The sequence below is a fragment of the Leptodactylus fuscus genome, chromosome 4 (genome assembly GCF_031893055.1).
Source record: "Leptodactylus fuscus isolate aLepFus1 chromosome 4, aLepFus1.hap2, whole genome shotgun sequence".
Lineage (NCBI taxonomy): Eukaryota > Metazoa > Chordata > Amphibia > Anura > Leptodactylidae > Leptodactylus > Leptodactylus fuscus.
Genome location: NC_134268.1, coordinates 55,067,757 through 55,081,522, shown reverse-complemented (window position 1 = coordinate 55,081,522; position 13,766 = coordinate 55,067,757). Strand labels below are relative to the sequence as shown.

The 13,766-nt window shown below is 42.8% G+C and overlaps 1 protein-coding gene across 1 annotated transcript; it reads left to right on the top strand.

Annotated features, from left to right (window-relative positions):
• Positions 1-5,511: 5,511 nt before the first annotated feature.
• On the top strand, positions 5,512-13,041 carry LOC142200248 (uncharacterized). The gene is made up of 4 exons (XM_075270466.1): positions 5,512-5,581; positions 5,681-5,726; positions 8,941-9,176; positions 12,317-13,041. The coding sequence occupies exons 3-4, from the start codon at positions 8,969-8,971 to the stop codon at positions 12,940-12,942; spliced, it is 834 nt and encodes a 277-aa protein (XP_075126567.1). The 5' UTR covers positions 5,512-5,581; positions 5,681-5,726; positions 8,941-8,968; the 3' UTR covers positions 12,943-13,041.
• The last annotated feature ends 725 nt before the right edge of the window (positions 13,042-13,766 follow it).

Sequence of the window (13,766 nt, the reverse complement as noted above, 5' to 3'; positions counted from 1 at the left end):
GATAGATGTGCTGATAGGTACTGAAGGGGAGGGGGGATGTGAGATAAAGGATGGAGTGTGTGTCTGTGTGTAAGTGTGTGTATATGTGTGGTGTGGACCAATTGAGGAGCAACAGTAACCTAGGGGCAAAGATGGAAGGGGAACATTATACTGGGGGAAGAGATGGAGGGGAGGACATAAAAATGGGGTAGAGATCAGGGGGCGCATGAAACTGGGGCAGATGGAGGGAGGACATGAAACTGGGGGCAGATGGAGGGAGGACATGAAACGTCATGTGATGTCCGTATGTCAATAAAGATGGCCGACACCACCGAAGACCGCAGTGGAGCCGGAGATAGGTAAGCAACATTTTTTTTTTATGTTTGTATTCCCCTGGGTCTCCAATTATTATACTCTGGGGTCTGAAAAGACACCAGAGTATAATAATTGTTCATGGGTGTTCATTATAGGGCATAATACTGTGTGCAGGGGCCACTATGGGGCATAATAGAGCGCACAGGAATGCAGCGGGGGTGGGGGGGGTTGGCGGTCGATCGAGGTCTTCGGTATGGGGGGGCCATGTCAAAAGTTTGCCACGGGGCCCTGTGATTCCTAGTTACGCCACTGCTCGCAACCCTTAGATGCCCCATTCCTTTCATTCAACTGGTACCTATGTCTTTAAGAGACAGCTACAATTGAAAATAGCAGCATTAGCAAGGAAGCCTTACTAGGTTTTGTGTTCCTTGTGATGCAGGTTGAACAATGACATCTTTTTGCCACTTGCATCATTTCACGTGAACTGGGCACAAGTGGCTGGATGACTGAGGGTGAATGTGGAGAGGTAAGTGTTGGGTACTGTGGTATCTTCAGTGGTCACAGCGACTACATAAATAAATTCATGGGCCACAGATGCAGCAGAAATAAATTCAGGGGACACAGTGATTGCATAACTAAGTTCAGGGGACACATTGAGAGAATATATTTATTCAGAGGGCACAATGGGGGTAGAAATTTATCCTGGGGAAAAGTGTCAGCATATATTTATTCATGGAGCACAGAGGGCATGTTTACTCAGAGTATACACTGGGATCTATGTTTATTCAGGGACAGTGGGGGCATATGGGCATTTGTTTGCATTTATTAAACCCCCTAGGGGTCTTGAATCCCAGGAGGTCTGATCACTAATGCAATGAATTATAATGCATTGCAAAAAATCATCATTTCTTTTGCAGGCTACATAGAGTAACCTGCAAAAGAAAGTGACTGCAGACAAGGCTCCGGCTGTCATGCCAACGTGACATTGGCCCTAAAGCTTGTGCCGGCGATCACTGGCAAAATGGTGGTGCCCCTCTCCCGCTCTGAGATTCTGACCCAAACCTCATGCTCGGATACGCCACTCTTTTCTTGGCAATACTCCCAGCTCTCCCATTTTTTACTCCTCTTCATGGTCTTCCCGGGACCTTCATAGGCCCCTGTCGCCGTTCAAACGTCTCTGTATTACTCCCTCCCCTCCCTCTCACACTGTCTCCCTTCTCTATGGTCTTTTACTGGTTGGGGCTGAGGATTCTCTTCCGTCATTTACTAACGGGTGGGAGAGGGAATTGGGGGTCTCGTTCCCTCCTGGTGTGTGGTCATCGGCCTTTCGTGCGTGTCATACTTTCTCCATATCATGTCGGGCGCAAAAGACCAACTTTAAGATACTTTCCAGATGGTATAGGGTTCCGGCCCTACTACATGATATTTATCCCTCCACCTCTGATAGATGCTGGAGATGTCTCTCCGACCGCGGCACGATGGCCCACATTTGGTGGGGATGTCCTCTCCTTCGTCCCTTTTGGACTGGGGTCAGACAGGTTATTCGGCAGGTGACGGGGATTGACTTGGAAGATGACCCGGCCCCGCTACTTCTTTCCCTATTCTCCCGGATGTTCCATAAACCCACCCGTAGACTTCTTGGATTTTTATTGGTGGCAGCTCGCTCTGTCATTCCCAAGTTATGGAAGTCCACGACCCCTCCCTCGCTCATTTGTTGGCTGAATGAGGTTCTTGCCTTGCGAACTATGGAGACCCTGGTAGCTGAGCTCCGCCAAGATGATACCAAGCATCAACAGACCTGGCTTCTTTGGAATCATTTTTATTATTCTGCCGACTTCCGTTCCCTCTTTCCTTCTGTGTCCCCTGTGTAATGTCCTCCTGTGCGGTTTGTCTGTCAAATTTTTCCTTATTTCCTCTGTCTACTGATATTCATATGTTCTGAGGTTTTCGCATATGTTTTACTTCTCAGCTCTGCTGCGTCAGAGCATTTATCTGTTTTTTTGCCCATCTCCCACCCTTCACCTCCCCCCTCCCCCCCCCCCTTTCCACCCCCTTCTTTCCCCCCCCAAGTTTTGCCATTATTTGATACTTCTCTACATTATTTCATAATAAATGGCGTTTTACAGTCAATGCGAATCCCATCCCAATGCAGTTGTCATGTGTGTGTGTATATATATATATATATATATATATATATATATAATGTGATCTATTTGCGGCAGAGAGCCTGGGGCAGATGTGAATCAATACTTAGAATTTGAAACAGCTCAAAGGTGTCAAGTGTAAAATGCTTTCAGATTGGTCATCCAGAGGCTTTTTCACTCGTGCCTAATTTTTTAAATTTAGAATGGCCAAACAAAGGAAATATAGAAAACAACAATTGACAAGCCTCAGGGGTGCTGGACAGAATGGAGCTTAAAAAAATAACAGTATTTCTGTTTTAACCCTTTAGTGACCAGCTGGTTTTGGACCTTAATGACCAAGCCAAATTTTGGAAATTTGCCCTGTGTGACTTTATCAGTGAATAATTCTGTAACAGTATTAGGCATCCAAGCGATTCTGATATTGTTTTTTCGTGACATGTTGTACTTTACTGAGAAGATAAAATTAGACTGATATAACTTGAGTAAATTTATTAAAAAACTCACAAATGCTGAAAATTTTAAAATCTTTAAATGTTTTCCATTTTCAGCTGCGATATTTCACATATACAAAATAATACAGGGCAAAAAAATTTGTAGTTATATACTTCCAAATGTTCCTTTTGTGTTTCAAGCATATTTGAAATAATTTTAGCATATTTGAGTAATTTAGACAATTTACAAGTTTCTAAGCAAATTTTAGACATTTTGAGTATGTGATTTTTTTTTCCTGTACCAAGCTATGTTTGCAGACAGGAATTGGTGGAATAATGACAAAAACTCCCATTAAATGACCCAATTTGTAAAACTAGACCCCTTCAGGTATTCTTTGAGGGGTTTAGTGAGCATTTTGATCAAACAAATATTGTTTTGCAAGAATTATTACAAATTACGAAAAAAAATACATTTTTTTGCACACAACACATCAAAAAGAAGAAACACACCCCAAGATATATCACCCCTACAAAAAATGTACACTTTGTGGCCTTAGTCCTATGTACGCACGTACAGTAGGGCCCAAGAGGTAGGGAGGGCCAAATGGATTTCAAAACACAAATTTTGCTTGCAGATATTTTAGGCTCATTGCACATTCGAACAAAATTTGAGTTGCCAAAGCAATTGAAAACCCCCATAAATGACACCATTTTATAAACTAGACCCCTTTAGGTATTCATTGAGGGGTATAGTGAGTATTTTCACCCCATCAGTTTTGAAAAACTTTGTGTCAAACAAAATTTTTTATATTTTTTACACAAAGTGTCATTTTAAAGGCAGGGTTTTTTGCACATAACACATGAAAATGAAGAAAAACACGCCAAAATAGATGACCCCACTTCTCCTGTGCTCAAAAATGTACACTCTGTGGCATTAATCCTATGTACGGACGCATGGTAAGGCCCAAAAAGAAGGAAGCACCAACTGGATTTCAAGGCATTCTATCATTAAAATCACATTTATTTTCTCGATCACATGTAGGAATAGCCTTCAAGAAGACTTTTCATCAGCTGGGCACATGTGGTTTTATATACCGCTAGAGAGCCGACAGTGCGCTGAATTCAGCGCACTGTCGGCTTTCACCATCTGTGCCCCAGGTGAAGAGCTATCGGTGCCGTTACCCTAGCTCTTCACCGTCAGAAGGGTGTTCCTGACAGTCAGTCAGGAACGCCCTTCGTCACAAAAGCGCTTATAGCACTGTACTGTAAGAGCGGTGAGGAACACCTCCCCCAGTACTAGTCTATGGACGAGCACTATCAGGAGGGGAGGGGGCGTTCCTCCCTGCTCTCACAGTACAGCACTATAGGCGCTTTTGTGAAGGGTGTTCCTGACTGACTGTCAGGAACGCCCTACTGATGGTGAAGAGCTTTCTAACGGTATATAAAACCGCATGTGCCCAGCTGATGAAAGGTCCTCTTTAAAAAAAAGGCTATTCTTCTACCTTTAGATGTCTTCTCCGCGCCGCCGTTAGGTAGAAATCCCGGTTTTCGTCTGTATGCAAATGAGTTCTCTCACAGCACTGGGGTCGTCCCCAATGATGCGAGAGTAATCTCCAGCGCCGCCTCCATCTTCTTCAGGAACGGCCTCTCTGCGCATCTTCCTGTGGAGCTGGCTTCAAATTTCTACACATGCGCAGTTGGCTCTGCCATTGGGCCTCAGGCAGAGCCGACTGCACGTGGCTGCCTGGTGTGAGCAGCCATTTTCTTGTGGCCGCTTACCCCAGCTTACCCGACTGCGCATGCTTAGAAATTTGAACCCAGCTCCGGAAGACGAAGCGCAAAGAAGCCGTTCCTGAAGAAGATGGAGGTGGCTCTGGAGATTTTGGGGGGAATGGGGGGAATTCAGAACACTGTCAGCTTTCTAGCGCTATATAAAACCGCCTGTGCCCCAAGTGACGAAAGGTCCTCTTTAACGTGAATACAGTCGGTGGTGCCACATACTAACAGTCACAGAAGGCAGCGACACCTGCTCTTACCCGCTCCACTCTATCATCTACCAACACAAAACTGACCCTGTAGCAGGGAGGGAAATTGTACACTATGGAGAGTGAGGAGGAGAGGGGTACACAATGAGAGCAGGCAGATGAATCATGGGAAATGTAGTAAATAACTGTGATAGGAGCGTATAGTCGAATAAAACAAAACAAAGGGTGCACAAGGGAACAGTGAGTATTTAGCACTGCTGTGGATGTTTTTGCAGTTAATGTTTGGAAGCGGGATAACGCCTTTATATATAGACCTAATCTTCTTTATCTTTTTATTGAAAAAAGAAACATCCTGCATGAAATCTACAGCAAGAAAGTATAAACCTTGCCTTTCATGCTTCCTCTTCAGGTGTTGTCCACAGTAAAAACAGCAACTAGCTAACCGTATGTGACCTTAGAGCTGATTCATTACTGAGATAAGGTTAAATATAGTTCTAATCTTTGCTCTGTCTATTATATTCTTATAATCCCACCTTCTTGGGATTTCCCGTAAACTATCAAAATCATTGTGTGAAAGTGAAAGTAACCAGAGTCTTCATACGCAGGGAAAATCCTGGTATAACATCACATGCAATCTGCCATCATCTTCACTGTATCTGAGGCTGTACAGGAGTAGCTCTGCATCTTACAGGGAAAACACAAGATTCAGAGAAAATCTAAGAGTAAGGTGAGAAATGGATGAATCTGATGGCGGGAAAGAATTACTTTATTATTATTATTAATTATTATTATTATTGATTCTCTTATCTGTTCTGGCTTGCTACAGGTGAAGAAGAATCTGGAATATTCTGGAAATAACATTAATCTTGAAGGTAATCACTAAATCTTTCATGCACATCAATAGGTTTAGATGAAATCTCTGCATTACATGTATTATAAGTACAGTGGCCTTGCAGTGCTGGAGTCCTGGGTTCGAATCTGACCAAGGACAACATGCATGGAGTCTACAGGTGCATCTCACTAAATTAGAACATCATCAAAAAGTTTTTTTTTGTTTTTTTTAGTAATTCAATTGAAAAAATGAAGTCCATATATTATATTGAGTCATTGCAAACAGATTGAACTGAGGAGGGGGCGTGGCGGAGTGGGCAGGGCTTAGCGAAGGGGGCGGGGCTTAGCACCATTCGCAGGCAGAGAGCAGGCACGGAGAAGACCTGCTCTCTGCCTGAGCGTGAGGGGAGGCTGCTGGAGCAGCGCTGCTTCAGCGGCCTCCCCAATCCACCGCTCCGTGCTGTCCTGGACTGGCTTAGGTAAGAAAAAATGCCGCCCTCCCTGGGGCCCTGCCATAGCGCCGCCTGAAGCGCTCGCTTCAGGTCGCCTCATGGGAGGTGCGGCGCTGGTCTGGAGTCTCTCATCTTCCTCTTGACAATACCCCATAGATTCTCTATGGAGTTAAGGTCAGGTGATTTTGCTGGCCAATCGAGCATAGTGATACTGTGGTTATTAAACCAGGTCTTGGTACTTTTGGCTGTGTGGACAGGTGCCAAGTCCTGTTGGAAAATGAACATTCCATCTCCAAAAACCTTTTCGGCAAAGCGAAGCATGAAGTGCTCTAGAATTTCCTGGTAGACGGCTGCGCTGACTTTGGTCTTGATAAAACACAGTGGACCTACATCAGCAGATGACATGGCTCCCCAAGCCATCAGTGAATGTGAAAACTTCACACTAGACCTCCAGCAGCTTGGATTGTGTACTCTCCACTCTTCCTCCAGACTCCAGGATCTTCTAAATGAAATGCAAAATTTACTTTCATCTGAAAACACCTTTGACCACTGAGCAACAGTCCAGAACTTTTTAATGATATTCTAATTTATTGAGTTGCGCTAGTATGTCAAGGCTCTTTATTTGTGGGACAAGTTTTACTTTTTATAGTACCAATGTTTGGTATGTATGACTTTTTGATCACCTTTTATTGCTATTTTTTGGGGTTAGTGAGATGATCAAAATACTTTAACTTGCACATTGTCGTAAATCTTTTTTTAAGGCATTCACCATACAGGATAAATCATGCTATTTTTGGATAGTGGAGACATACATATACGCATATGGGGATAAAAAACATTTGTTTATTTTTTGTTTACGTTATGTTGTTAAATGTAAAGGTGTTTGTTTTTTACTTTATATTTGATTATATTTTATTTTAAACTTTTTACATGTCCTACAAGTTGACTTAACCTGACTAGAACCTGGGATCATCACAACTAAGTTCCCTATGGGAACTGTGCATAGGCAGTCAGGAGCCAATGGCAGTGGAGGCGCAATCTGACCCCCCACACCCTGGAGGGTCATCAAGGGGGTTAATCCACCAAAACCAGAGTATCTTCCAACTCCGGTGGTTGCCATTGGGCTGTGTTGGCAGATGAAGATTACAGTGGTAGCAACCTCATATCAGTGAATAGAGTGCCATTCACAAGGAGGATATAGGGTAATTGGATACTGACCCCCCCCCCCTCAGAAGTTAAAAAAGTGCTGCTGGGGTCGGTTCCTAGCTCTTTTTTGCTGTGGACCAATATGTGGGGTCTTAGCCTTAATAACCAGGTGTCTGCCATCGTTTAAAAGAAATAAGCTGAATATTTGTATACTGTCCACAGAGTAATTTCTTGCAGTTAAAGGGGTTGGCAGCTTTCTTCTTCTCACGAAATGACCTTGCATCCGTATGTCATATGGCAATGCTACAGTTCATTCCCATTAAAATGAGTAGCACTGAGCTGAAGCATGGCCATGTGACTAATGAACTTGATGTCACTTCCTAAGAAGAGGAAAGCAGCACCATTTTCTAATCATACACATCATACACATCCCCTTAGGCCGGGTTCACACGACGTCTTTTGGTACGTAATGTGCCACGTAGACGCCGCGGGATCTTTTGCGGGCCGTATACTCTCCCATTGTTTTCAATGGGAGCCGGTACCGCAAAACCTCCCGCGGCGTCTACGTTCCACATTACAAACCAAAATACTCCGTGTGAACCCGGCCTTAAAGTGCCAGCTGCTTAAGCAACTAGGCCATATACATCAAAAGATTGTGAGCTCACAATGTACTTTTTTTTTCCACTATCAGTATGTCTTTGGAATATGGGATGGAAATCAATGCAAACACGGGGAGAACATACAAACTCCTTGCAGATGGTTTTTAGCCCTTGGCGGGATTTGAACACCAGGACTCCAGGGCTACAGTGCTAACCACTGAGGCACCGTGTGGCCCCCAGGGTTGTTGTAATTCATGAGGATGAAGTAGAAATTTTTGGTTACTAGGCTCACGCATTTAAGTCACACCAGTCCTTCAAAAAAACAGAAACCCTGTCAGAACTGCTCATATAGGAACATTTGTCCTTCCTCTATTCTTCAGAACTGCGGTGGTGATCAGCTCGGTAAACAATCAATAACAATATCTCATGAGAAGAGGGAAATCTGGACAACACTCACTAATCTGCATAATGTACTTTATTCAAACAAAGCTAAGCAAGAAAATATTGGGGAGCAGTTTCTGCCGTCTTGTGGTACAGACTTCCGCGATATTGTCCTGCTCAGCTTTGTTTGAAGAAGTACATTATGCAGAATGATGAGAGCTGCTTGGCTTTTCCTTTTCTCACGTGATATTACATCTGACAGTGATGCCATGACTTTGAGTCAGAGTACTATACCAACTCTGCTGTCATAACACTTAAGTCAACAAACCGACTTAGTACCAAGAGCTCTCCTAGAGCCGCTTCAGGTGAACCCCACAAAATTTGACGAATATAATTGAGGTTCGGTGCTATTGTACTCTGGGATCTCCTCAGAGTATAATAAGTAGCGGCAAAGGAAAGTGATTAAAAATAACAAACACTTATACCCACCTTGCCTCACCTGTCCTAGGCATCCTCACTCTGTCTGGCTCTCTTCAGCATCTTCTTTGGTCCTCTTCTCCCTGCGACTGAGGTGATGCACCCCAGACTACAATATTCCATGCAGGAAGAACTGGTACCATTCAATTACAGTACATACATTTATTTTTAACTAAGCATATATTTTATGTATTTTCCAGCATTAAACTACCTATATTTTCAACTACAATGGCAGCCCTACTTATGATGAACCAAATGCAAACCACAGGAACTTTCGGCTTCTGTGACCCACCATTATCTTCAAGGTCAAGTCAGCAAATATACAGTGCTGAAGCTGAAAAGACCATGGATTACATAAAGAATAATCTGAGTCATATAGCAAAAAACCGCAACATCCAGGAACGTGTACTGGAACTTGTAAACGCTATCAACCAAGGTACTTACAAATTATCTACATCAGCCATAAACCGTAACAGTGGTCTAGCAACATACGCACTTCAATGGAAGTGCCAGATATAGCAGATCTGTATACTGTCTGTACTACTAATTTGGCTGTCTCCAGTTTTGGAGAATAGAATGAAGCATTGCACATGCTGCCTGACCACTGCATTCAGAATAAGACACAAAGCTCTTCCATTCTCCTAACCAGCTGGGGTCAAAGTGGTTGGATCCCATCAATCTGCAAGTTATCCATGATCTTATAGTAGTTTCCAAAATGGGGTCATATTTCTGCGGACTCCACTTTACCAGCAATTCAGGGGCTCTATGAAAGCAGTAGGACATCCAAAAGCCAAACTGTGCTTCAAAAACAAATAGGGCTTCTTCCCTTCTGTGTGTGGTTATGTGCCCAAACAGCAGCTTATACCCACATATGACATTGTTAAGTATGTTATCCGTACAACTGTGTCAAACAAGTCGGAATAAACTACTGTCTGGCCACACAGCAGGCTGCAGATGTGAAGGATGACTATGTGGCTTTTGGAAAGCAGATTTAGATTTTTTGTTTTTTTGGATACCATATCATGTTTAAGAGAAGCCCTAAAAGGTCCCTGCAAAATTGGATCACTTCTTGGAGAATTCCAATTTACTGGTTCCCCCAGGGATTTGCAAAAACAATATGGCATCCAGAAACAATCTATAAACCAAAAGCTAAAAAGAACAGTGCTCCTTCCCTTCTGAGCCCTGCTGGCATATTTCTCTAAGGCAGGATTCACTCTACCGTTGGATTCCGTTATGAAGGTGCCGTTAAAAAAAAAAAAAAAAACATTAGCATCAGTTAGTAGAGATGAGCGAACAGTAAAATGTTCGAGGTTCGATATTCGTTTCGAGTAGCCCCTCAATATTCAACTACTCTAATCGAATATCGAACCCTATTATAGTCTATGGGGGGAAAATGCTCGTTTCAGGGGTAGGCAACATTCGATCAAATTATACTTACCAAGTCCACGAGTGAGGGTCGGGCTGGATCCTCCAAGAAGTCTTCTCCTTGCAGCGTCCCCGCGGCATCTTCCGGCTGTGAATTCACTCTGCCAGGCATCGGGCCTGGGCAGAGGCGACTGCGCATGCCCGCACTACAAGCGGACATGCGCAGTCGGCTCTGCCCAGGCCCGATGCCTGGCAGAGTGAATTCAGAGCCGGAAGACGCCGCGGGGAAGCTGCACGGAGAAGACTTCTAAAGGTAGGAGAAGAACCAGCGTTGATTGGCCGACTGTATAGCATTCGGCCAATCAATGCTGGTTCTGCATCGAACTTTTACATTCGAATAGCGAGTGGTACTCGATCGAGTGCGAGTATTTTGAATACCGTAGTATTCGATCGAATACCTACTCGATTGAGTACTACTCGCTCATCTCTATCAGTTAGTGTCAGTTTTTTGGGGGGTTTTGTCTCTGTTTTCTGAGCATGCGCAGATAAAAAAGACACAAAATAACAGACAGTAACTGCCGGCTATCAGTTACTGTCCCTTACTGTCTGTTACCCATAGACTCCGTTAAAAAATGATGTCCATCATGAATCCAATTAATTTTTTTTTATTGGACACAAAAGTCCTCCATGTAGGATTTTTGTCCACAAAAAAAAACAGACATGTGTCGGATTGGGTGTATAACGGACACAAGCAGTCACTAGCGGATAAAGATAAAATCCCAATGAAATCAATGGAATTTTTAACTAACAGCTAGTGTCCATTGCTAAAATGTTGTAACAGACAATAGCAACAGACACTACAGGCAGTCACCAATGGCAGTGTGATCGCCCCCTAAAAATTTCCATATTCATTTTGTAGATTAATTTTTGGGAAGCACTTTAGGGCTCAAAATTATAATAATACCCCTGAGTCCTACTTTTTTTGGGGTATTCCATTGTATTGGTACTCTAGGGGCTCTGCAAAAGCGACGCGACACCTGAAAACTATTCCAGCAAAATCTGCCATCCAAAAGCCAAATAGCGCTCCTTCAGTTCTGAGCCCTGCCATGTATACAGCAATTTGCAACCACATATGGGGTATTGCCATGTTCATGAAAATTGTTTAATGATATGTGGGGTGCTTTTTCTCTTTTAACCCCTTGTGAAAATGAAAAATGTGGGGATAAATTTATGGTTTATTGGAAAAAAAAGTCATTATTCATGTTTCAACGTTAAATAAATCTGTTTCACAGTTGTGGGGTCAAAATATTCACCATATCCCTTGATAAATTCCTTCAGGGGTGCAGTTTCCAAAATGAGGTCATAATAAAACTAATATAAATACCGTATCACTGTAATTGTAAATACCCACTGGACAAAGTTGCCGTGTGTACTTAAAGGGGTATTCCCACGTCGCATACTCACCAGTCTTCACTGCTATAAAATCTTCTTTCTTCCTGGTTTCTTGCATCATTTGGTGGGCGGGGTTTCACATGCAACCTGCCGTTTAAAACGCAATGTATTTCTGTTGCATTTTTTGGCTGTGATTCGCTGCGTGGGGCCTCACCCTTAGGATGGATGCAGATTGTGCACAATCTGTCTGTATCTATCATCATTGACTGTAATGTAAAAGACAAGACAGAAACATGTTCTTATCTTCCATTTTAAAAGTAATCTTCCATTTTGTATTATACATTACAGTGAATGATGATGGATGCAGGCAGAATGTCCTCTGTCTGCGTCTCTCATATTAATATTAGTTTTTTAGACCGTTGCTTTGATCCTAAAATGGATGGGAACATCAGATTTCAAACTGAACTGAGCCTAAATAGAAAAGCAAGTGAAGTGCCTTCTCATAGTCACCACTAGGGGGAGGCTCAGTGAATTGTTATAGCTACCTTTGAATTCAGTGTTTGCTCTAAGAATCTCATTGCACTGCGGATCTATATCAGGCAACAGTAGTGCAGCACCAACCCCTATAGCAGTTACATGATCGACTTCCATGATGTATATGCCACTGTATTCAGCACTAGAACTAGATTCCCTGTGGTCCCCTGACTATTGCAGTGTGACAACATTGTCCTGTAAGAGTTTGATTGGTATAATTAAATTATGTATATCTTATTGGTTTTTTTTTTCACTTAACCAATGCACATCTTATGTATTTTCTAGCCATAATATGTCGTGTAGCTCCACTTGCAATGAGAACACAGGTTGTACAAGCGTTGAACACCGATGATAATCTCTCGACACTTGGGTTCTTAAATGAGCTGCACAACAAAACTCTACAAGAAACACCTAATGTTACAGCTGAAAAGAAGTCCTTCTTAAGGAGATTTGTGGATTACATCAAGGCTATTCCGAAAAAAATATCAACATATTTCCTCAGCGAAGCAAAATTTGCACAAATGGTGTGCCAAGTTGGAATGGGTATTGACTATTTCATTTACAAGATATGTAACCTACTGACAGATTCATATAACTTTAAAGAATTGTCTTTGAAAGAACAATCAGTAAAAGCTATTTGTCTTGGGATTGCTTTTGCCACTGACTGCGTCTTTACCCAGTGCTTGCCAGGTTTGCCCAGTGTGGTAGGTCATTTGGTCGGGATCGTTGTAGGATTGGCAGGACCATTTGTTATTGATCATTTAATGGATTTAACTTCCTGGGTGTACAAAAAAATAAGTGAATTTGTACGTTCCCCTAGATCTCCTGCTATGATTAGTAACTCTAATCGACTGGCGCTTGATCCTACAGTTTTTCTTGGGGTATTCCCTTCCACAACGCTAAGGGATTAAGGAATGATTACTATGTCATTAAAGCTAAGACCCCACATAGCGAAACACAGTTAAAAAACGCAGTAGAAACGCATCACGTTTTTTCTGCAGCACTTTACATTGCGTTTTTGCTGAGTTTTTCTGAGCGAGTTTTCTTCCTCTATTAAAAATATAGAAAAATGCCAGTGTTTCCGCTGGTATAATTCACATGCTGTGATTTTCAAATCGCTTTTTTTGGAAATGCAGCTTTTCCACAGCAAATTTTTTGCCGCAATGGATGGATGGAATTAGCCAAAATCTCATACACTTTGCAGGTACTGTAAAACGCAGCGTTTCCACAGTGGCAAAAACACTGCATTTTTCCATAGTGGGGCTTTAGCCTAAGGGTGCATTCACACTTCGAATACGCTGACTGATTCTGAACGTTAAAACACGTTCAGAATCAGCGCGTATAAAGCAGATCCCATTCATTTCAATGGGAAATGAATGGGCTGCTTTTTTTCTCTACGAGCGCTCCCATTGAAGTGAATGGGAAGTGTTTAGAAGGGCTCGCGTGTACGGCTCGGAATGAACCGAGCGCTTACGCCGTGTGAAGGGGCCCATAGAGAAAAAAGCAGCCCATTCATTTCAATGGGGAGCGCTCGTATGCCGACTCCCATTGAAATGAATGGGATCTGCTTTGTACGTTAAAACACGTTCAGAATCAGTCAGCGTATCCAAAGTGTGAATGCACCCTTAGGCCGAGGCTTAGCAAAAAATCTCAAAAACCTGGGGGAGATATAGAGAGATTCCAGCACCCTGCCTGTCACCTTCTCACTATATACAATTATATATATAGATAAATG